Source organism: Mya arenaria, chromosome 16 (assembly GCF_026914265.1).
Source record: "Mya arenaria isolate MELC-2E11 chromosome 16, ASM2691426v1".
NCBI classification, from domain to species: Eukaryota; Metazoa; Mollusca; class Bivalvia; order Myida; family Myidae; genus Mya; species Mya arenaria.
This window is the reverse complement of record NC_069137.1, coordinates 52,282,470-52,308,245: the sequence shown is the minus strand read 5'-3', so window position 1 is coordinate 52,308,245 and position 25,776 is coordinate 52,282,470. Positions and strand designations below refer to the sequence as shown.

General features: G+C 32.6%; 1 protein-coding gene across 1 annotated transcript in view; it reads right to left on the bottom strand.

Annotated features, from left to right (window-relative positions):
* LOC128221034 (cilia- and flagella-associated protein 58-like) overlaps positions 1-25,776 on the bottom strand; it is a 67,268-nt gene that overhangs the window by 16,113 nt on the left and 25,379 nt on the right. The window contains exons 2-5 of the mRNA XM_052929437.1: positions 5,637-5,759; positions 2,181-2,279; positions 1,656-1,745; positions 1,285-1,347 (exon numbers count right to left, since the gene is read on the bottom strand). Of these exons, the coding sequence (XP_052785397.1) occupies positions 1,285-1,347; positions 1,656-1,745; positions 2,181-2,279; positions 5,637-5,758 (374 nt within the window). The 5' untranslated portion in view covers position 5,759. The remainder of the gene's footprint in view (positions 1-1,284; positions 1,348-1,655; positions 1,746-2,180; positions 2,280-5,636; positions 5,760-25,776) is intronic.

Below are 25,776 nucleotides of genomic sequence, written 5' to 3'. Positions count from 1 at the left end.
AAGTTTATAACAACATTCCCAACAACTGCATCATTTTCATTGTTATTATCATCATCATCATCATCTTTATCGTCATCATCATCATCATTATTATCAACATCATCATCACATGAATAAACTTCTTGAGCTTTATGAGATTGTGCACCAAAATCAACATTACTAAAAAACAGTTCATCTACAACTTTAAGTTCTTCCGCAAAATCAGCATCATAAAGTCCATATTTCATTGTACTTGTTGTGGATTGTTGTGACATAATGAAAATTCGTTTATGCTATTTTTAGGTTGTCATAATCATACTTCAATAAAAGGGAATATCTAAAGGATTTTTGTTTATTTACATTATCAATGTCAAAGTGTCAAATTTCACTTCCGCTTTCGTATTCTGACTTTCTTCAATCAATTTCAATCTAATTGATGGATATTAGATTCCATTGTATAACTTAAAAGATACAAACATTGAAAAAATATAACAATAAACATAATTCAACTTACCTACAAATTCCTAATTTGTTTCGAATGCCTTTGGTTCCGCTCGACGTATATAATCCTCAAATTTGGGTTAAAAATAACCAATGACAGCTACAGGAGATAACACCAAAGTAATCAATAATACGAAAGAAAATGGTTACAAAACACTATTTCTATGTACAATACAAGAGTATATTTGACTGAACAATCTACGATGACACAAGGTTGAATGGTTGTTTTCACGATAAATACTTCGTTAATTTCGTATTTTTTAAGCTTCAACTTTGCGCACGTTTTTCTCGAATTCGAGGCTGTCGGTTTCGGGCCAAAAGTCTCATGATGCGTCACATTTATTAAATATATAACGGAGTGGACTTAAACAAGTATATATTTATTTTACTCGTATTTTAAACAAAAAAACACGTTTATAAACAAAAAATAATATATGATTAAAACCACACTTTTATAATACAAAATATACTTCATTTGCCGATTGCTCAGAATGACAAGTTAATAACGTTGCTAATTTGTGAACGTTCAAATCGTTACTGTTCTGGACGTTTATTACATTCACTTTCTGTACTTTAAACAAAATTTAAGACTAGTAATTCAGCTGTACTTGTAATATTTGACGTTTAGAAGTTAACAACGATGTCTTTAATCACGTTGCAAACTTTAACCAAGTTGCGATTCGTCCAGTACCCTTTTTAAACCAGTTATTAACCCTCAGCCTTATATTGTGTGTATTGCAGTCATTCGCTTTATAGTATATTAGTTAATAGTTGAAATGAAGACATATTATGCATTTTTGTTACCTCAGTTCAGTACATTCCTTCTCCAGTTCCTGTATTTTTTCTTTCAGCTTCGTTTCATTTTCTCTAAACGACACATGAAATATACAGCGTTATATATGTATACCTTGTTAAACACAAATTGAACCTTTGCATAAATGCAGTTATCACAACTTCGGAAATTACTTGCTAACCAGGAACTGAATATTAGATAAAAATAGCCTGTTTTATTGCTTCTGTTACTTATCACAAAACTGTCGAGAAAGAATTTGTTCCTATTAAAGAGTTATTTTGCTATTCATTGAAAACATACAAAAATTAAAAAAAAACAAGGTTTTATTCCTTCTTTCTGTCATAATGATAGATTAAACAAATATGTGTACAATATCACTTACCTAGCTCTTAGTAGATTTTCTTCCTGACCTTGAATCCGTTTAAATAGCTGTATTTTCTCCTCTGTACGAGCCTTTATATCTTCTTCTATTCTGTTAAAAAAGTAACGCATAACAGCAATTTAATTCCTTTGTCTGTTTATTAAATAAAAAAACGAGATTGTTTAACTAGCATTCAAACGTTGGTACTATCCTTAATAAGTATCAATAAAATAACGATTACATACTTTATATAAAAAATGGTTCTTGTTTATAGTTAATTACAATATTGCATTTTAGATAAAAAAAATCAAATTTGAGATCGTCTTTCGTTTTGTATTTCATTTTGACAAAAAGTAATCATTCAAAAAAACAAGGGGAATTATTCAATCAATATTCTCTTTCAGGATCTTATTTAAATATATGACTTAAATTTAAATAAACAAAATATATCAAGAATTGCAAGCGATGTGTACATTCGACACATTACTTTTTTAATCCAACAAAATGAAACCAAACAAAGCAAAAAATACATTTTTTATATCAAACCGTTTCGTATCATTGATGAGCACTGTAACACGAGGATTTATATTGTCGTCTCGAAACATTTGCTGCTCCTCTTCTGTTGGAACCATTTTAGGCAAATCACTGAAAAAAAATCGTTGCTTTAAAAATAAATACATAATCACGAAAAGCTAACACATATTAAACTACTAATACTACAACTACTACTACTACTACTACTACTACTACTACTACTACTACTACTACTACTACTACTACTACACCACCATCACACCACCACCACCACAACCACCACCACCATCGTTGTGGGCATAATGCAAATTTATGTGTTCTGTACCACAATTATGTTTTTCATTAATAAGTGACAAGAAGTTATTAAAAATGTGAATACAACACATTTGAAAATATCATCTCTAATGATGGCCATCAGTTGATTCATCGTGCTGTAATTCGAGTTTAGAATTACCAACCGAAAATTGTTCCGCATGATAAAAGGCTAAACAAATATATAGCAGGAGACTTAACCCTAGAAAAGAGTCAAAAACATCATTTGTTAGAACAATGTCACCTATTTCTGAAAACAGTTGTTGGAAATGAGTCTGGTTTTGCCAACTATCTCTTTTTGTGTGGTTTCCATTGATCTTATTATGACGGACTCCACACACATTGACCAACCAAATTGCGTTCATACCCAGATAATGACATCAACCCCGCAATTCATTTCTTAATTGAACGTATATGAACATTTGTCTTTCCTTCTTTAAAAATCACACGAAAACCCATTGTACTAGTGACTGGGATTCAGAATAAACTTTCAGTTGTGTTGTATATTTACTATCGCAATCAATATATACTTACTGGGGGGGGGGGGGGGTGGGGCGGGGGAGGGGGTTAACATATGTCAAAAAGGTTAAGAGAGGTCATTTGAATAAGAATACACTCATATAAATTTACATTTGAAGTTTATTTGGCATTTTTTTTACATTCTTGAAAATCTAAACATTTTAATCTTATTAATACATTTGTGTTTCAGATGTTAACAAATATTTTGTTCGTTTAAAGGCAAGACAAAAGGGTCACTCTAGATGATATCAATTTGTTAAGAATACATGTGTTCATGCAGTCTGTAATTTTAAATGTCTATAACCGAATTCTATACCTTAGTTTGGTAAGGCTGTGTAAAATCTTCACTTATTTTAACCTGTATATATGATGTTTGTCAAATTCATTTATCTTTTTTTTTAAAGTTTAAGAAATCATCGTTTAGATTCTTCTGTTGGATTGGTCTTAGTAAAAACAGTAGATTCACATTTAATCCAAACAACACATTTTCTTTTCATGTTTAACAATCTGAAACAGATTATTGGCAATGTTATTTCGAAAAACAGCTACATACAATTCACTAAGAATGTGCAATTAATAATTTCTTCAATGTTTATGGTCAGCGAGCCTGTCTCATTATTAGTATTAATTGGGTAACAGTATAACCATAATTTACAATTATATTCAAATGGATTCTTTTAGTTCTAGTTAAACATACAATTACTATAGTTTGTAATATTTTTATGTTCAATCATAATGTTTATGTGATAATGTGACTGTTTGTAACAGTTTCTTCTGATGAATTTGTATTCTTTGTCGAATGCATAGTAGCACTGTGTAAGGTGAAATGAGCAGGACGACTCAATTATATATTAATTAAATTGTAAAATATAGCTGCTTGTTATTTTAAATAGGGTGACATTAAAAACGTCAAACGTTTCCCCTTCACTCCTAGTATATTCAACTTAGTTTCAACTTCAAATTCAGTAAATAGGTAAACTTTATCTATATGGTGTCCGGCAATACTACGTTAATGCCGTAGCGGCAGCATTTTATTTCACAGTGCTTCATTGTTAACTAGTATAGCTTCTTCTAATTATACTATGGTATATCGTTTGCTTATTTCAAAATGAATTTATCAGGATTTCTTTAGAATGATACATTTAAAGAAAATCACGTCCCATGTACAGAGTTTTCACAATTAACAATTTCATAGCAATAACATATGTTATAAATATAAAGTGGATCAATATTTAACTGCAGATCGTAACAATTTTAATTTAGTTGTGCAACAGTAATAAATCATGTTTAGACTGTCGTCTGCTACATAAATCAGTGTTTGGTCATTGTAATGGCATCATTTATTACGCCGCTTACAGAGCCCCGCCTTCGGTCTTTTCCCAGCGTTAAACAAGGAGTTTTGTTCCTTAAAACACTTTCACAAACCTTTTCACAAAACCGCCGCCTGTTTCTGAAACAATCTTGGTTTTAAGTCTATATTTTAATCAAAGTGATGCCTTCCGGCGTAGCATTTATGACGTCGTTTATCACGTGGAATACAAACACTGCAATTAGGATCCATACGATTGAATTTATTAACATGTGAATTCACACAAAATACATACATTAAATTTTAACACATTGATAATATGGAAATAATTTTTAGAACAAATAAAAGCAGAAGTATCATAATATTATTGGAATGGAAAAGGATTTTAAGTTCTTACCATCAGTTAAAACGCGCAAGAATTATTTTAAAGGTACGTTAACACAGTTAAAAAATCAAAGAGGGACACGATAATGATAGGTTGACGCAATAAACAAATAACCGCTAAAAATAAAACTTGAGAGAAATCTAAATTACTTGTAAATGTTTAGGCAGTTTATTGAATGACTATATATATCGGCTATAAAAACGATCGACATCGGTATATGAGGATCGAAGTATATTGATAAATTGTTCGCTTGATTGATGCTCATCTCGCTAATGCTGACTATTGCAATGCTAGCCGTCTCATGTTTAGACATCTAATTAATCAATTAAAAATATGAAACATGTAAATCTACCACACAATCAGCTTAGATGTGCGTGTCTCAATGAAAAAGCATGCTCCAACTATCAGCTTAAAGGCACGTACATACAAACCTAACTATATTCTCCAAGATTCCCTTCAGCATCACTTGTAAATCAGCTAGCATAATGCCTAAAAACTTGGTCACTCTCTTGCTCTTATCGTCTTTAATTACTTCTACCTATTCAAAATGGATGTTTAAGATACTACCAAATACTCTTCAATTTACATGAATACAAAAACCGATATACATTTGATGATATCAGCCATCTCATCTCGTTGCCTCCCATAAGTCACAACTTTAGATAAAACAATTTCTTCATATTAATTGGAGACAAATCTAAATGTGATTACTTAAATATGATATTGTTATTTCGCTTTTTTTGTCTAGTAATTCTGAAAGCTTTTGGAATATTGTTGTGCTAAAAATCCATATAAAAAATGAAGTAAATAACAAACCAACTTTAAAAATGATTTTCTTTTGCTTAAGTATCATCATTACTTGTCCGTCTAATTACACTAGTTGTCCTCGGGGGATAGAGTCTTTTGCATTCCATTCTCTGCATGTTGAAACGAAAATGCTCACCTTTCGGTATCTTTACTGTCTGTTGAAGATGGTTTAGCTTCTTTAGGTGACTTGATCCAAGTGAAGAAACACAATGTACAAACCCAAATCAGGATAAAAAGGAATAGCTCCACTGAATCCATCCTAAATATAAATAAACCTCATTATGATATATTTCCCAAATATGGTAATACAAAATTGAATTAATTGCAAACAACAAAAGGATAGCCTTTAATTGACTGTTTTTTTGTGTTTTTTTCTGGGTAAGATCTTTCAAAGAAAATTTACAAATATTAACACTGTTTCATACGCGTAGCCCTGTAAACAACCTGCGATTTACAATATATGTTGTTGTTGTTGATTGTTTTCTTTTAAATATCGTTCAAACTATAAAGCTATGAGGTTCGTCCACATAACGTGGAAATCAAAGTTATATATTCACATTGATTAAAACTGAATCATGGTTTAAAATGCAATAGGCAGTTAACGATGCGTGTTAATACATACATCAACTGAAAGGCAAATTAACGACTATTTTTCATGTTAATATAATAGTTTGAAATGTCATCTTAATCAAGCAAAACTTTCTCAAAATTTGTTAATGGTCATTATCATCTTATATCGAAGTCAAATAGTAGTCTTAAATCGCTGATTGCTAATATTATTGCTCATCCCGATTTTATGGTGATGTTTTTAAGATCATTCGTAAAATTAAAATGTTTTCAGCGAACAAACATTTGTTACCAATTGTACAATTGCCTAATCTAGCAGGTGATATATTAGAAACATGGGTTTTCTTATCAATAAAGGTTTTAATATTGATAATAGTTTTGTTTGCACAGTTGATCTGTCAAGTATTTTTTTAGAAATCGCTTAACATTTTTATGGGACAAAAATTGATCATTATTGGAAAAATTAAATTTTCAATTATAAGTTCGTGCGGATACATGAATCTGAGAGAGTTTGTTAAAATACTGCACATATTTATTTATGATATTAACAGATAAAAAAGGCTTTACAAATTCGCTCTTTTCTCAAATGTGACATAACCTATGGCAGTTTTTTTTGTAAAGTATGCTTAAATGCAGAATGCGTTTAAAAAGCATTCAATTATTGCTTTGTCACAGATCCTCATGTTTCAATGAAACAGTTTCCATTTGGAAATAAACTATAAATAGTTAGCATAAAATGAAGGCACGATATAAAAAAGGCGCATTTTGTTCAAGATTGTTCAAATGAACTTGTACATCACAAGTCATTTTTACATTCGTGAATATATGTACATGTTCATCATCTATCAGTATCTATACAAACTACTTAATTAATCAATAAATCCACATTCACCTCATCAGTCAATAACTGTATATTTACCTCATCAGTCAATAACTGCACATGTACTACATTAGTCAATAATTCTACATAAACCTCATTATTCAATAATTGTACGTATGCCTAACAACAAGCATGTCTATCAAACATATTTTTACAAATTGTCCAAACAAGGAAATGAAAAAATGAACATTTTTCGTACTGGTCCTCCTCTTTGATATCGAATTGCGTTATTGAAAAGAGAATCTGATTTTGAACAATCCACATTATGACCCCATACTCACTGTCAAGCGAGTCACAATGGTGTACTGAATGACATTTAATATCTGGTTTATTTAAGTGTAAGATCGCCATATATTTCAGCTCGTGAACATTAAGAGTGAATGTGAATATTATACTCGTGGCCGGCCACTCGTGAACTATTTAATGCTTGTTTGCTCACTCAGTTAAAAGTATTACAATCTTACACTCAAAAACAACTATCTACTATTATTTTTATTATAAAGATACAGGAGCGTTATTCCTACTATGACAAAAAGAATCTAGAATCTTGTTTCGGATTCTTTGGATGAGGCCCTATCCTTGCAAAACAATCTGTTTTCAGAATTGAAAACTGAATAAGAAAATAATACAAAAAGTAGAAAAAAGTATTTAACTTAAAAATGTCCATTTTGTACTGTGTTTGGTTAAATGACTTTCAAGTTTTCCTATAATTTATAATTTAATATATGTTAATGTCTTTTTAGATATGTAGCACTGGTATACGAAATTAAGTGATTTTGTAGCAGTCTTTATGAAAGAAGACAGTTCTGTTTATCATACCTTTATCTAACCATACGCCTAAATCAGTCGTAGTTTATACATAATAAATATATATTTGGATAATTATACATAAATAATATCCGGTGGTTCTTTTGCTGCAGACATCAAACTAAGATTTTTTTTTTCAATTTGTTTTTCACTGCTTTACTGATTTATCAAACATTTGTTCGATTTATTTCGTTGATATCACAAGTGGCAGTCTCAGTCAGAATTTATATATATATATATATATATATATATATATATATATATATATATATATAATTCAAAACTTCTATGCGTTTCTTATGGCTAATACACGGTTCGTATATGAATTGGGTTGCTAAACACATGTCGCATTAAGTGATCTTTTACATATTTAAGTTTTTGATTTTTAATCCCTCAGTGATATTGGGATATAATATGAACTAAGGCGCTGCGCTGCCTCTACGGGATTTAAGTGCTATTGCCGGAATCGTAGTTCTTTTTATGAAACACGTGTTCTACAATACATCGCGGCCGGCATATTTGGCCTTTCGGGCCATCAAGAACAACTAGCTGTTTTATATAGACAAGTCGAAAAACATTTCAGTACATGTTCTTTAAAGTTAAGCACAGAGCCTTAATTTATGAATATTCATATGGCAAGGACGAAGAGGCTTTTTGGAATGTGCTTTTCAGCTGTATAATTATTTTGATATCGGGTCTACACTCCAGTTACCAGAAAACCATTTTTTTGAAGAAGTAAAAGATACAGACCATTATTTGTCCCTGATTTAATGAATATTAGTATGATAATACAGGCATATCTCCATTGTTCGCCATCTTCCTTGCCACATACTTTGCATGATCTCTCAGTATTTTGATTAGTAATTAAGACCATAGTGAAAGAAATCGGCTAAGTAGTGTGAAGGAAATCATTCCTAATACCAGATATAAATCCTTATAAGTATTGGTCTTTCATACCTTCCATAAAGCAAGCAGTAAGTATTTCACAGTTTAATTATGAGTCCTTCATTTACATAGATACACTATCAACATACATTTATAAACTAAAGCTATAAAATATGAGATGAATATGCACATGGCCAATGTAAATGAGTAATGTGATATTCATACAGTTATGTTGCAGTAGACAAATTATTAATTATTATAAACAAGAACTAGGTAGCATATAATTATAATGAGGATAAAACATGAGCATTCAGCTGATACTGAAGACATTTTTAAAAAAAGTAAAAGATGAGTATATGGTCACCTTAGTGCAAGAACTCAATATCTGCTTCTATATCTATATGCAGTTATTGAGTTATTGCACTAAGGTGATTTATTATATTCTTGTAACAATAACATTCAATACTCATATTTGAAGATTTAACTTTAACACTATCGATTTCATAAAATATGTCGATTGAACTGCAACATCAGTAAAACATTCCTTTGACCAAATGCATGAGTATAATCCCTGATTAACAGTAAATAAAACCATTCTTTTTAATATCACATGTCAAAAGCATTATCACATTTGAAAAAAAACACTATATTGTTTACACAGAAAAAAAATAAAAATAAAATAATAGTTAAAAAAAATATGAATGCAATAAATTGCCCATTGAAGTCCAAAATAAGAACATTACTCAACTTTTATTAAAACTTCATTTTTTCAAACCAAAAGATTTAAGGGGTTTACTACCATTTTCAATAACTAGTAACTAGTATATTTTTTAAAGCACATTTCAATATCTGCAATATATTTCCATCACATAAATGTTTTGTTTATAGTAAGTATAATTGTAGAATAAATCTGTAATTAGAAAATAAATATAAAAAAGTAACAGAAAAAATGCATAGATTTTTTTTAATTGAAAATGAAAACAAAAGTGAGCCTTACAATTTTCAACAAAAATGTTTTATCATTTGAATGTGGAGGGCAACATAAGTGAATGAATAAGTTAATGCTAAAATATATTTAAGGCTTATACTAAAAATTACTGATAATCTATTGAAAAATAATGGATTGGAAGTAACTACATGGTCTTAATTAAGCAGTGTAATGTACATCTTTGTCTAGTTTAGAAGTTGTTAATAACTTTCCTGTTTGTACATGAACTAAAGCAAGTACTTTTTGCTTTTGATTGTTTTCCTTTAAAGCATTGACATATAATAAAGAAAAATCCACTAATTTGAGGTTGTCATTTCTGCACGCACTTGATTATGGAGGAAAATATCAAAATGCCATAAAAGTTTTGCTGTGACTTAAAGCTACACTCTCACAGATTTACTGTTTTGACAACCTTTTTTTATTCTTTGTCTTGGAATTAGATTTGTTTTGTAAATATCTGCTTACCAGTGATGAAAGACTGCTGACAAAATATCAATTTTTATATTTCCATTCCAAATTTAATGTTTTATGACTTAAACCGTTACTAACTGTTTAATAAAAATCCATAAAACATCGTTTTTGGGACGGAAATATGAAAAGCTGCGATCTGATCTTTTGTCAGAAGTCTTTTATCATTGGTTTGCAGATATTTATGCAAAAACTTGTTCGTTCAAAGACAAAAAATAAACAAGTTGTCACTTCGTTAATCTGCGAGAGTGCAGCGTTAACATCAGATATCACAATAAATGGAAAACAAACAGGTATCACACATGTCAGAAAATAAATTACATAAAAAGCTGTTTAATTTCTGATAAAGATAGGATAGAAACTCTATCGCTAAACTATGACAAAAACAGTGCTATTACGTTGATATAAAGTTTGTTTGATGTTTTTGTTCTGAGTTATCCCAAAATATGAAATTATATAAAGATTGCATGGCTTCCAGTGTGACAGTACAGTATTTACCCGAATGTTGACAATATGTACTGTCACACTGGAAGCCATGCAATATTTATTTTATTATACCGAACACAGATACATTAATATACATATATAAGATTTTTTCCATAACACAACTTTCAAGTTTAATCAATTCATTCTGTAATTATTGTTTGTTTGCATAAGATGTCATTTTTTTGGAAATGTCGTTTAGAAATAAGGCAAACACCGGTTGTAACCAGATTCACAATACCTTTTAATACATGTAAGCAATCTTCATAGTTCCACAGGCAATGATTTTTCAAATTTTTACACTGAAAACTATCAGTTTTTGCAATACAGTGTCAAATTATGTTAAGCTCTATGCCACCTGTTTTTTTTCTCTTTCATTCAACTTTAATAAATTATTGATACTTGAACACAAACACTCTTTTTTCTTTATTTACATCCGAATCTGTGGTCTTGAGCCTATTGAAGCAAAAAAAATTCAGAAACATACTTCAAAACTCCTATAGTTCAACTTCAGGCTATATGCAGGCTATATGCAACACATACTGAAAGTTTAACAATGATATATTTAACACTAAATGAATGAGACAAGTATTAGCACCTGTGGTATTTTCATAAAAATGCAGAAACAGCCATCTCTTAAATGGTAAGCCGCAAACCTTTGAAGAGCCATTATTTCCTTATGCATTGGAATAATATGACCAAGTAAAGTTTTCCTTGTAGCTTTCAATAGTGTCTATAGAACAGACCACAAAAAATGGCCTGCCTACTCTTTTAAGATTTTTTTCTAAGCAAAAAAAGGTTTTTCCATTTCATCGGCTTAGTGTTTTATATAAAAAAAGACAATGACCCAAACTGAAATGCTTCAACTTGTCAAAAGTTTGCTTTTCTGGTCCACCTATATACAAAGGTAACAGAACTGTTCAGTTTAACAAAAGAAATTTAGTGATTATGTGTTTATAGACTGTCTAAACACCACTATATGCCAAATTGTATGCTTCTGGGACAGATGGCACAACAAAGGAAATGGCAAAAAAACACACCAAAACTGAAAGTTTCATGACAACTGCTATTGTTTTCATGTATGAGGTGGCTACATGATGTAGAAAATGCAGATATAGCATTATTATGCCCATTTCAAAAAAAATACTTTAAGTATCTGTTTTGAAGGCTATATTTGGCATTATTAATTTAGAGTACAGCACTTCACCATTGTTTCTAAGTTGCTTATTTACACCTGATTTGCTAAAAATCTCACTCTTTGGAATCATTTACACATAAACAAGTACTACAGAAATGACTAACATCTTCATTCTTCTGAAATATTGGATTTAGAGCTTCATCTCCTGGATTCAGATTGCAGGACTACCGCAAGGGGAAAAAACTGCAGCTCCTGGATTCAGATTGCAGGACTACCGCCGGGGGGGGGGGGAAGCCGCAGCTAACTGAAGCTTATTGGCACATCATGATCTGCAAGCAAGACACAAAAGCAATGTTTTACACTAATAAAACTATCTGCCACTACTGTTACAGTTTGAAAAAGGCCCGTAAACACTCATTTGAGGCATACACAATCTTTTATGAATCATAAATGTGATAAATATTCAGAAAAGTTCATGAATTCAAGGATTTTCAGGACAATTTTATGAAATATATAGTCTTTTGGACATTTTACAATAAGTTATTAAAAACTCAAAGATTTATCTCATCTTATTGAGTAATTAATGAATTAATGAAAGGTGGCATTATTTTTTTTAAATAGGGATCTCATTGTGTTGCTGTGATTGTTGAAATAGATGTTTTCTTGTCCATAAGCTGAAAATCATATGCACACTAATGCACCAATCAGTTGTAACCACGGCCACCTCAGGTCTGTGTGGTATAACGGGGAAAAGGGCCGTGTTTTTACTTTCCAGGTGGCCCCGCAGGGCCGGTTACCGCGGAGATTGGGCCTTATATAGAATATCTGGGGTGCGGGGGCATTTGGCCGGGATTTAACCATCAGTTTGTCCCCGCAGGCCGGGATTTTACCCGGGGTTGGCTGGACCAAAAGTCAAAGTCCCGGCTATTCCCCGGAACTGGGGGCGGGGGCGGGCAGGTAACAAATGACTGGTGCATAAAGAGAACATCATGCTGCATCAAATGTGCAGTAAGTTATGCTTAATGCCTTATAGAATTTGCAAATGTTATGTTTGCTTAAAAGAGCAAACAAAATGTGTGAATAGATGCACAATACAGACCAAAGACTAATACAAGTCAGCAGTTTCATTAGAAAATAATATTATTTATAATTATCAAAGCCGCACCAGAAATGATTGACAAACAACATGAACAAAATTCATTAGGAATGGAACAAACAGTATTAATGGTCTTATATGACCAAACTCACTCACTTTATACTTCAGTTTGGATACAATTTTCCATTATAAGATCTTGAAGTGCTAACATGTTAGCATGTCGGCATGTTGGCATACACCAAGTACAGCTCGGCCGGTGGCGGGCGGGCTGTCTGGCTGGTTCATCATCGTTTCCTCCCGGTCTGTTTAAAATAATAAGAAAGGAAAATAAATATCCGCACAACACCTATTCAAACATACAATCATTGACACCCTTATAGCCTATACAACATACTCAATCAACACATTTCTGGCATACCAGTTTAAATTGATGGGATTCAATATTTATTTGAGAGCTGGCGTTAATTTCAAACAGTAAAAATATATCAATATGTTTGAAACAGTGAAAGATTGTTTTTATTGTTTATTAATGTCTATAAATCAACACAAAGCATATATAATAAAAATGTTTTGAATTTTGCTATGCCTATGCTTTACTATATTAGAGCTGGCATTGTAAATGTCTTGTTAATTTTACATGAACAATATTGCTTTTTTAATAATTCATATAGACTGTGTTTTAAGGTATTAGCCATGTAATACAACTCGGCAAACATCGGGTAACATCGACATATATCGCCACTCGCCGTAACAGATCGCGACGAACATCGGGCGTATTCGGCCTGTACCAGATGTTGCTATTTTAAGAAACAGAAGGTATTTCCCGGCTATTCATAGGTCAATAATGGAATTCCTACATCGTAGGATTTGGAAACACTGTGATGTTTTTCTCATGAATATACGTTTAAAATAAATAAACACTAAAAGTACACGCTGACAGTTGATTGCGATACATCTAACAATTTGAGTCATTACAGTTAAACATGGATTGTAAGTGAAATATACGCGTAAGAGAAGATTTTCCCTCGAAAAAACGAACTGTCAACAATCGGCATGGAACTGGGATATTCGTATCAAAGGGCTCTGAATGTAAGTATCCTTGAGCAGTTTTGTACGTTGATGTGTTCAAAAACGTTTGTTTTTTAATTTATCTTTGGAATTCTTAAATCATTTTTATTAGCTTAATGTTTAGACAGCGTGTTCATATTTTACATGTACTTATGTACATGTTACATATTTTTATATGTACTTATGTACATAACTTATGTTTAAGATATAATATGAGTATGTAATCTTTAAATTGATTGTTTTATCTTAGAAAAATATTAGACTTAAAATTTTGTTTAAAAATGATGTGTTTTGGTACGTGACCTATTTCTAACACACCACAATACATGTACATACCCGTTATTTGTTTACAAAATGCATATTTACAAAATGAACAGATTGAAACCTGTGAAAAGGTTGTAAAAAAGTTGTATGTGGTTTGGGGCTTGAAGCCGCATCTGCTAGGACACTATTGACATTCATTGGCTTGGTGTAGGTCTCGTTAAAACCCCATACTGTTGTGAATCATTATCAACCATATGCACAACAACTACACATTTGTGCCTACCAACCCTTACTCTTGGCTAAAACAGATATTAGTGCAGATGTATGTATAATACTTGTGTATTTGTATTTTACAGTGTTAGTTTCTGCTGGTTGATAATCAGAAGTCTAATTTCTTCCAGGCAGGAAAATGACTGAATATTACTTAGTCAACAACACTGGGTTATGAAGAATTCCAGCCTGCATTAAATACTATGTTGGATCCTTAAGAGCGGATTTGACAGCCATGTCCATCCACAAGGCAGTCGCATCTGATCGAGATGATGTGAGTATTTCATATAAAACATATTTGACTTGGTTTTTGTTTTTATAAACCTACTGTATTCAATAATCAAGTGGTGGTGGTGTTGGTGGTGATGGTGGTCAAGTGGTGGTGGTGGTGGTGGTGGTGGTGGTGGTGGTGGTAATGATGATGATGATGATGATGATGATGATGATGATGATGATGATGAATTTTATTGATAAATTTAATAATTTTCTTTATATATATATATACATGTATCATACATGATGTATGTATCAGCTTGTTGTTGTTTTTTCGAAATAATGTCGAGAAATATTAAACTGTTTATATTTTATTTTGTATATGTATGGCAGTATAATTATCTATACTAATTAGTTAGAAAGGCTTTAAAGTACAACTTTTTTCCTTTACAGCACTAAACATTCTTGATGGGTAAAGTACCTGAAGGTGCATGAAAACCAAATCAGCATTGACTCAGCATTGAGTAGTTATCATCTGTGCACACACTACAAGTACAAAGCATGGGAACAGACCAAACTTCAAATGTTGAAGAGTGAAGAATTATTGTGAAAAAAACTAATTGTTAGAATACCAATGACAAAATAAAACAGATATACATCAAATTACCCACAGAGATTGTTTACATGTTATAATATTAAAAAAAAACATTAGTTGAGAACTTTCACTCTGATATTTTTGGAGGGGCGAGCCCACTTAGTGTTCTTGTTTCTTCACATATTTTAGTTTAAAAGTACACGTATTGTTTTAAACTCTGTATTCTGAGTTAGTATCATAAGTAAAATTCATTTATTTGAAAGAGTACATTTTATGAATAAGTCCAATTAAGCTTTATAATTTTTTACAAGAAAAAGGTTGATTTTTAAGCATTTTTTTAGCTATAAAAATGTATGGTAACATGACATTATGTATATTTTCTTCAAAACTGGACGGTAAACTATCGTAAATTGTCTTTTAAATTGTTCAATAGACATCATAGATAATATCTAAAATGATTTCAGCAGCTTGCCTTATAGTTAACTATTTTTTATGAATTTTATAAAACTGCTATATATTTTCAAACATCGAAAAACTGCTCTTTTCCGAAGAATCATAAGATCAATCAAAATTATTTTTTTCCATGTGTATCAATAATGTGTTCGTTTGAACATTAGTTTTCTGTTAACTGAAGTTTATTTTACCAGAAACTGTTGTGTTTATTTTATAATATCTGATAATGCGAAAAAAATTCAAATATAGACAAAATATTTACTTGTCGCTTTTTGTAGCCCTTGGAGTTTGGGGGTGGGTGTAATGAAACATAAATAACTTTTTTAATTCACGATAAAAAATCTTCAAAATTTGGATAAAAGTCCCATAGTGTACCGTGATTATAACTATGTTGTCGGTTAAAGCTTTTAAAAAAGTGTGTATTACGCGGCTAATATCTTAAGAACAAATTGAGTAGAAAATATTTCTCTAACATATTATATCTCAAGTCAGAACAGCTGTTAGGAAGAGTATATTGCACACTTACAAGCATGTTAAAAACTTCTGAAAAATATTGCAAAAACCGCCACTATTTTTGTGCTGAACTGATGACCCCGCATTTTCTGAGTATATGCAGGAGAAAAAAGGTTTTATTAACATTGCTTGTCGGGAGGGGAAACCTCTCCCGAACCCACCCCATTTACATAATTAATAACTGTCATTTTTTACTTTGTTGGAAAGAGTTTGTCTAAAACTGTCTTGCATGCTTATACATGCCTTCAGCTGAATAATTTTGAAAAGAGGTTAACTTAAAGAAATTATGTGCGGAAATATGTGCCAGTTTAAGCACGACATGTCAATACATTTCATCTCGCCTAAAGGTATCCTTCTGAAAACCTTTGTAAAAAAATCACCAGTAAGACACTGTAGCTCTAGTGTTATCATGTGTTATCATGTAATTCTGCCAAAAAGAAACATTGCCTTTTATGCTGAAACCTCCCCTGGATTCAAAATCTATAATACTCACATTATAATGCTGGTTGAAACCAGGTCAAACATGCCAAATTTGATGGATGTCAGGAGGGGAAACCCCTCCCGAACTCTCCCCTCTAAAACAAATTATGAATTACTAAACATTTGATTTCATTATGTGTGCTGAAGTGTTTTTTCTGTAATTTAATTTATACATCTTTATCGCTTGAAGTATTAGCGAGTCATCTGCCCTCACTCTGCCATGACAAAAAATTGTATTCAATAAACATTTTCATTTTTTTTTAAACTGGGTTGAAGTGTGTTTGGGTTAGGACCAGCCCCCGAGTTAGCTCTGAGTAGCTATATAGAGTTCCGGCTGCGGTGTTGTGTTTAATCACCTCACTGGGCATAATTACACTCAGGATACCCACAATCGTGGCAGCAGTAAAAGAGCAGAAGTGCCTACATGTCGGCCTAAATGGTTAAAGGGACTGTGTCACAGATTTATAAGCACCAAAAAAGTTTTTTTCTGTAACGAATCTCAGGACACCGACTAGCTAATCACGCATAAGGAATGAATTCTACCTGGTAATCTTTTTTAATGGAAAAATATGAAATATCTCCTGAACTTAAATAAATTGTAAACTATGTGATACTTCAGTTAGTAAGTTTCAATGCATTGTACACATTGATGCCAAATTTATGATATTTTTCGACAATTTTTATTTTTTTCGCTATTATATCATCTGTGAGACAGCCCCTTTAATGGTCGGACGAGTCTAGTCTGTGTGAGTTGAAACCAGCTGCCCATTTAACTCAGTTGGCAAGAGCGCCGTGCTAGTGTTCCTGCGGTCGTGAGTCTGAGCCCCAAACCAGGCTCACTTTTCTTCTCAGGTTTACCATAAGCATGCACAATGATTTTTAATGAAAAAGGAATGTTTTCTATAGATTTAGTTTTCACTACTTAAGTTTTAACATTTTTACTCAATACTTTAATTTTACAATACAATAAACGAAGTACACAATCGCACAGTTAACAGTAAGTTTGGCATGTATAGTGATGAGTCATAAATTATGACCTGAAGGTCATATCTGGATACCGATTGCATCAACTTAGCTTGTTCATTATCCGTAAAAACCAACGTTATGTCAATATGGTGTCCAAACAGCAACGTATGAATGATTGAATTTACAATAACAAGTATAATTCTTAGTACAACTCACCGTGAAAGCAACGTTAAATCTGTGTTATTGCATCATGATGAAAGTTTCAAAATTTATAACAGACACATGGAAGGAAGACGTCACGCGCACCTGTAATGTGCCTATATGCAAATCATTGTTTACATCAGCTGTCGTAAAATGCGCATAAATACATTTAACTTGATTATTTAGATATCCAGTTTAAACGGTATTTTTAAGATGTGGGGAAAAAACACAATTGTTATGACAAACCCTGTTCGTTTTGTATTATTATTGCAGAGTTATGAAACATAATTTCCGGTCAAAAGAAGTACTCTTTAGACGTGTATTCATAATATGTGTTCTCCACTCCTTTTATGGAAGTGTCGAAGGTGGATTGTACATGTACCTCGGGTATTTTCGTATTGACTTTCATTGGTTAACGGAGGTCAAACCCCGCCCTAAACATGTACAATTTGCTTGCCGGCATGCACGCGCTTTATATGAACAATGTATGACGAGCTTTTCTGGTTCTCATTTTCACGGTTCAGTGGTGTCCAAATTTTTAAATGCCTATCACTCCGGCAAAAAATAAGTAGTCCCTTCCATACACGTACAAACCGTAAGAGGGCTTGTACAGACAAACGCTTCGCGTTTGTCTTCAAGCCCGTATTATATCGTACCTGATCAGTCGATAACAGTGCATGTACCTAATTAACTAGTTCATATAAATGTTCTCATCAACTGTTTATGTACCTAAGTAATCAATCCATTTTACTGTACCTTGTCTGTGGATAACTGTGCATGTACCTGATCAATCAATACCTGTACGTGCTGTACAGTTGATAACTGTATTTGTAACTAGTCAGTCAATAACTGTACATGTTCCTCATAAATGAATATTAATACAAATACCTCATCATTCGATAACTTTTCTTGTTACTCATTAGTCGATAACTATACATGAACAACGTCAGTGAATAACTGTACATGTATCAATTCAGTGGTTAACTGTACAATAACCTTATCAGTCGATAACTGTTCATGTACCACATCAGTCAATGAATGCACATGTACTTCATCTGATAATAACTGTACATGTACCTCATCATTTGTTAACGATATATGTTTCTCATAATTCAACGATTGTACATGTTACTAATCAGTCAAAAACTAAACATGAACCTCATCAGTGAATAACTGTACATGTACCTCATCAGTGAATAACTCTGTACATGTAAATCATCAGTCAAAAACTGAACATGAACCTCATTAGTTAATGACTGCACATGTACCTCATCAATGAATAACTGTAATTGTAGCTCGCCAGTGTACTGTAACATGATTGGTCAATATCTGTACATGTACCGCATCGCTCAAAAACTGTACATGAACATCTCCAGCCGATAACTGTACATATACCTCATCGGTCAATTACTGTACATGTACCTAATCAGTCAATAACTGTACATGTACCTCAACACTCAATACTTCTATATTTAACCAACAGTCAACGACTATACATGCATTTAGGTTATTGAATGTACATGCACCCCCTCAGTCAATGAAAATATATGTGACATTTGAATAACACATTGCTTAAAGAACATCAGAATCACTAAAAGGTATGTATGTTTTATTGTCATTTATTGTACACATGACATTTTTCTTTTCAATTGCATATTGTATTACTTTATTGTGTATAAGTTCGCACTAGATATAAGAGAACAGCAACCGAGTGGTTTAAAAAATGACAATTATCTATGAATCAACTCATTAATATCTAAACTATATAATATCCTTGATACCGGACGAATAATCAATAACAGTCTGGTATAAAAAAAAAACAAAAAACGTTTAGATACTTAAGTTATAATTTTAGTATTATTAATTGTAGGTTATTCGGGTATATTCATTACTCTATCAAACTCTTGGATACCTTCTTTGATAAGTTGCATCCAAACATGTTGAACATCTTTTAAACAATCTTTCTTGAAGTCTGGTTACTGGCTTTAACGAAATTGTTACATACCTACATATTGAATTCAATACAGCTTAGATTCTAGCATGAAATGTGTTTAATATACCTGTAGGTTCTGCTCCTATTATAACTGTTTTCGCTTGTTATTCACCACAACCAAGGTCACAATCACAATGCAGAAATGACCGTAGCAGATGCCTCAAACATTTCACTGAATTTAAAAAACACGGTGTGCAGAGCAGGCCTACTGCCTGGAACCAGACTTTCAGTTTCAGTGTAATACAAAAGATGATTTTTGATTATACAAGGAAATGATATATATCTGCTGACAACATTTTATTATTACTAAGCATATTCTTCAGAAAATGAACTGTTAAATAATTATATTTCTTATGTATAATTAAGGTGATCGCATGTTTTTAAAATCATATAAACAACCTATAAAGAAACTTATACTGAATGAATATGGCCATAAACATTGTGTCCAAAGTTAATTTATGATAAGACAAATGGAAAAAATGTTATAGATACGATATGTTTAGATAACAGGTGACTCATGAGACATAGCTCTTACCCGACCCAATAGTCGTATATGGCCAAAATGTAAGCTTTTAAGTACCTTATGTTCATATTCAAGAAGTTTAAGCTTAAAGACCCAACTGGGGTATAAAACGGAGGTACTGGCGGGTGGGTGTTTTCCCCTGTTTTTAGAAAGCATTTCAAATCAGGAAATCATTTTTCAAAATTTAAACCTTAAATCGAATTATTATAACCCATAAAAAAATTAGGCATGTGGTTTGAAAGTGTGTCCATTAATATGTACATATACATCATAGTTTGATGTAAAATGGTCTTGATAATAAGAAGTGCATATCTTAAATCTAAAAAAAATATATTGTAGGAGGGGCTTTCAAACTGGCTTTATCATGTGATCTTCTGTTTATAAACATGGGGCACATGTTAGACAGGTCTATCTAGAATCAGTGTTTCAATAATGTAATTGGCAAGCATATAAACTTATTGAGTTAAGCTGCACTTTCCAGATGAACAGAGAAACAGGGACAATTAAATTCCAGTGAATATAACACAGTGTTATCAATGCCAGATGGATATGGGTATAGATCTTACCAATTCAAGTACACATGTATCTTGACAATATTTCTCTTGGTTTTCTATCAACATTGTCCCTCTGCATTGGTCTAACTTTCTGTTTTAAATACTTTTGATTTTGTTAGTACATTTCTGTGGTCTACTGACATTGACCAGAACTTTTTATATCTCACTCTGCTAGATATTCTATTTTGTTCATGTGGTATTGCCCCTAAGTCGAGTCATGCCTATTCATGTGTTGCCACACACGCTGAACACCAACACCCTGTAAATGTTCCATCTTTAACATCATTTTCACCATTTTCTCACTTTCCTTTATATTTTTATTATTATTTTTCAACATTCACCCTCTGATGTCGAAGAAAATGTATTCTCCGACCAATGTTTATTTTCTAAATTATTATGTAACACATCCTGTGATGACTGTTCTTTCACATCCATTTATTTATCATGTTTTAGCAAAATCCCAATTAATGAGATTACATAATGCTCCAATAGTTATATTTTGCTCCTCAGTTACAAAAATTGACATATCAAAGTCCTTATTTTAATTCATATACAATATGATATTGTGAGAGCAATATAATGGAGCCAAAATCTTCGCGTCAGAACTCAACTTTTCTGTTGAAGTTTAATAGGTAGGGCGCTTATGCACATGTTAGTAATTAGAGAAATTATTCATAATAAGTATGTCTAGATAAATTAACCTTTCTTTGAAAGTGTTCAATAACATATATTATGGACTTGAGTGTTACGCTTTAAAGCATTAAAAATGAATTTAAAATAATTTTTAATGCTAGGAAATACCACCCATACAATCTTTGAACTGTTCCTATCAGCACGGGTCAGTTGGTCAGGGTCAAATACTACACATTTGGAACATTTCTAGGCCACAGTTGTAAACACTCTGTTTTATAATCTTGTTATTGAGCCCTAATATAACAGTTATCTTACAAGATCTGAAAGCATTTCACCAAATTAGCTACTCGCTCAAATATAGGTATTGTTTCTTAACATTCTTAAGCTATAAAAACTTCTCAGGTACTGACCCTAACTGATAAGCCTTCCCTCTTCTTTAGCTCATTTACATTCGATAGTCTGATCGGTTGTTGGGGGTTTAAACAAGATAACTTAAGAAATCCAGGACATTGATAGGCAACAAGCAAACAGTTAACAGACGACATACGGCGTTAACGGAAGAGGGACACAGGACAGTCTACGGTAATAAAAACTGACATTAAGTTCATCGTGTTTAGACCATCAAACTCATTAAACTCGGTAGATATATAAAGTCTTAAGAGTAGTAAATTGATAATTTCAACAACAAACCTTAGGCTGGTCTGCTACTCCGGTATTCTCCTAGCCAGTATACTCTTGTAATAAACATGTCAGAAATGATAGGTCGTAAATCAGTCATAACATACATATCAAGCTCCCCTTTAGATTTGTGTCAAAACATTCTCCTCCTTTGTAAATGATCAATAAAGGTTTAAACCTTGAACATATACAATATTTACAACCATGGTAATCTGAAATCTTTGTTATTATGCATTGCGGCTCAGGTATGTGCAGAATACTCAAATGATTCTTGAAACCCAGATCGGCAACATCCAAAACTGAGTAAACATAAACACCAGCCATAGCAATGCCTTGACAAACGTAAACTTCAGAAACCTCTTTACCAATTGTTTATATCTTTACAAATAATAGGATTGCGTTAACTATAACAAATACATACATACTTACAAATATACTTGCAGTGCTTTCCGTTGTATACATATATAATTAAATATAAACTTTAACAGAAACTGAAACAAATGATTAATATAATAAGCATTATTTAAAAAAATGAGGCACAGTGACAATTTAATTTCCGTCCTATCTAATCGTGATAATGCATTTAGGAGAATTCAAACTCCAAGTTAACAAGATAACATTTTACAGCTGTCGATGATAAATATTTATAATAAGGCCAAATAAAGTTTGTATTGTGGGATATTTTTTTTTCAAATGAACACGCCTTTTAATTCCAAAGTATTTTGCGATCATCAGCATGTATAATCAAGCGCGATGTTGTTTTATCAACTTTAGTAATTGGAAGCCCATGCAAACTGAATACCTGTTTTTACCTTCAAAGAAAAGATAATGAGTCGCATTGAGCCAAAATCCTCATAAAACAACTTAGAGAACATACCAGAAAAGAAAGTTCACCAATACTTCTGTTAACATGAGGGGTTTGCGAAATTTTTCTTTCAATTGAAATTTTACGTGTAGCTTTTCATACATGTAGTAGTTGCAGTAACCTTTCTCACATAAGGTTGTCGTGGAAGGGTCTCCGACTCTTATATTATAAAAACCCTCATGATATTGGAGTGCAATTAATTTTAACCATGCAGTTTTATTCTCAAACCTGAATGACCTAGATATTCGCAACATTTTCTAATGGCATGTTGGTAGTGCGATACATTACAAGTGTTTTAATCACGATGTTAAAAATTAATACAATGTTGGACAGGAGAAATTTAAGAAATCCAACAGCATGCATTGTTTAGGTTAAACCCACCTTCATTCAAAGTGTAAGGGGTACGTTTAAGATATTCAAATTATGAACAACAGCAGTTTGGGTTTACCTTACAAGAAAGGCCAGGTCCTGAATGAGTAAATTAGCGTTCAAAACACCGTTATAAACATGCACAAATAGCGAGTTGAAAGACATTAACATATTGATGCGTATGCAAATGTGGGGTTGCGGTTCCATATCCCCGTTTCAATCAATAAAGTAGGGTAATGATTGTAATTTTCCAGACTTTACACCGGTTTTTGGGTACACAGCGTTGCAAAAGAACAATTTAAGGGCGTTTATCGCATAGATTCTGATCGTAACTTTACGTAGTGTCGTTAAGCACCTTTATTGAATTGGGGCCTGGTGCTTATGATAATATGTTCGATCTTTAAAAATAACAATTTTTGTAATGTACTAATTATTAACAGAGAGGTAGTAGAACAGAACTATTGAAATGAAAGCTATCATGCTTTGACATATTTTCTTTTCATTAAGACTTTCCAAAACAATCTTATATAAAACAGATATTCTCGACGCACGTACCGTCCAAATCTTTTATATATTGGGCTATGTTATCGATCGACATATCGCACCACCATTCTTAAATGGGGCATTCATCTACCTACACTATGCTCCATCAGTCTTAAAGTGTGCATTCTTATCGACAAAAGTGTCGTAAAATCAGTCGTATATGGGGAAATATTATCGGCTGACGAAACGTTCCATCAGTCTTATTCGGGGCAATATTGTCGACCAACCTCTCGTTCAATCAGTCTTATATGAGGCAATATTATCGGCACACGTATCGTTCCATCAGTCTTATAGAGTGCATTCTTATCGACCCACGTATCGTTCCATCAGTCTTATAGAGTGCATTCTTATCGACCCACGTATCGTTCCATCAGTCTTATAGAGTGCATTCTTATCGACCCACGTATCGTTCCATCAGTCTTATAGAGTGCATTCTTATCGACCCACGTATCGTTCCATCAGTCTTATAGTGTGCATTCTTATCGACCCACGTATCGTTCGATCAGTCTTATATGGGGCAATATTATTGACTCACGTATCTTAACATCAGTCTTATATGGGGCAATATTATCGACCCACGTATCGTTCTATCAGTCTTATATGGAGCAATATTATCGACCCACGTATCGTTCCACCAGTCTTATATGGGGCAATATTATCGACTCACGTATCGTTCTATCAGTCTTATATGGAGCAATCTTATCGACCCACGTATCGTTCCATCAGTCTTATATGGAGCAATATTATCGACCCACGTATCATTCCATCAGTCTTTTATGGGGCAATATAATCGACCAAGGTATCATTACATCAGTCTTATATGAGGCAATAGTATTGACCAACGTATCGTTCCATCAGTTTTATATGAGACAATAGTATCGACTAGCGAATCGTTACATCAGTCTGATATGTGGCAATATTATCGACCCATGTATCGTTACATCAGTCTTATATGAGGCAATAGTATGGACTAGCGAGTTGTTACATCAGTCTGATATGGGGCAATATTATCGACCCACACATCGTTACATCAGTCTTATATGGGGCAATATTATCGACCCACACATCGTTACATCAGTCTTTTATGAGGCAATATTATGGACTAGCGAATCGTTACATCAGTATGATATGTGGCAATTTTATCGACCCATGTATTGCTCCATCAGTCTTATATTGGGCAATATTATCGACCCATGTATCGTTCCATCAGTATTATATGGGGCAATATTATCGACCCATGTATCGTTCCATCAGTCTGATATGGAGCAATCTTATCGACCCACGTATCGTTCCATCAGTCTTATATGGAGCAATATTATCGACGAACGTATCGTTCCATCAGTCTTATATGGGGCAATATTATCGACCCACGTATTATTCCATCAGTCTTACATCGGGCAATATTATCGACCCACGTATCATTCCATCAGTCTTATATGGGGCAATATTATCGACCAACGTATCGTTCCATCAGTCTTATATGAGACAATATTATCGACTAGCGAATCGTTACATCAGTCTGATATGTGGCAATATTATCGACCCATGTATCGTTACATCAGTCTTATATGAGGCAATAGTATGGACTAGCGAGTTGTTACATCAGTCTGATATGGGGCAATATTATCGACCCACACATCGTTACATTAGTCATTTATGGGGCAATATTATCGACCCATGTATCTTTTCATCAGTCTTTTATGAGGCAATATTATGGACTAGCGAATCGTTACATCAGTCTGATATGAGGCAATTTTATCGACCCATGTATTGCTCCATCAGT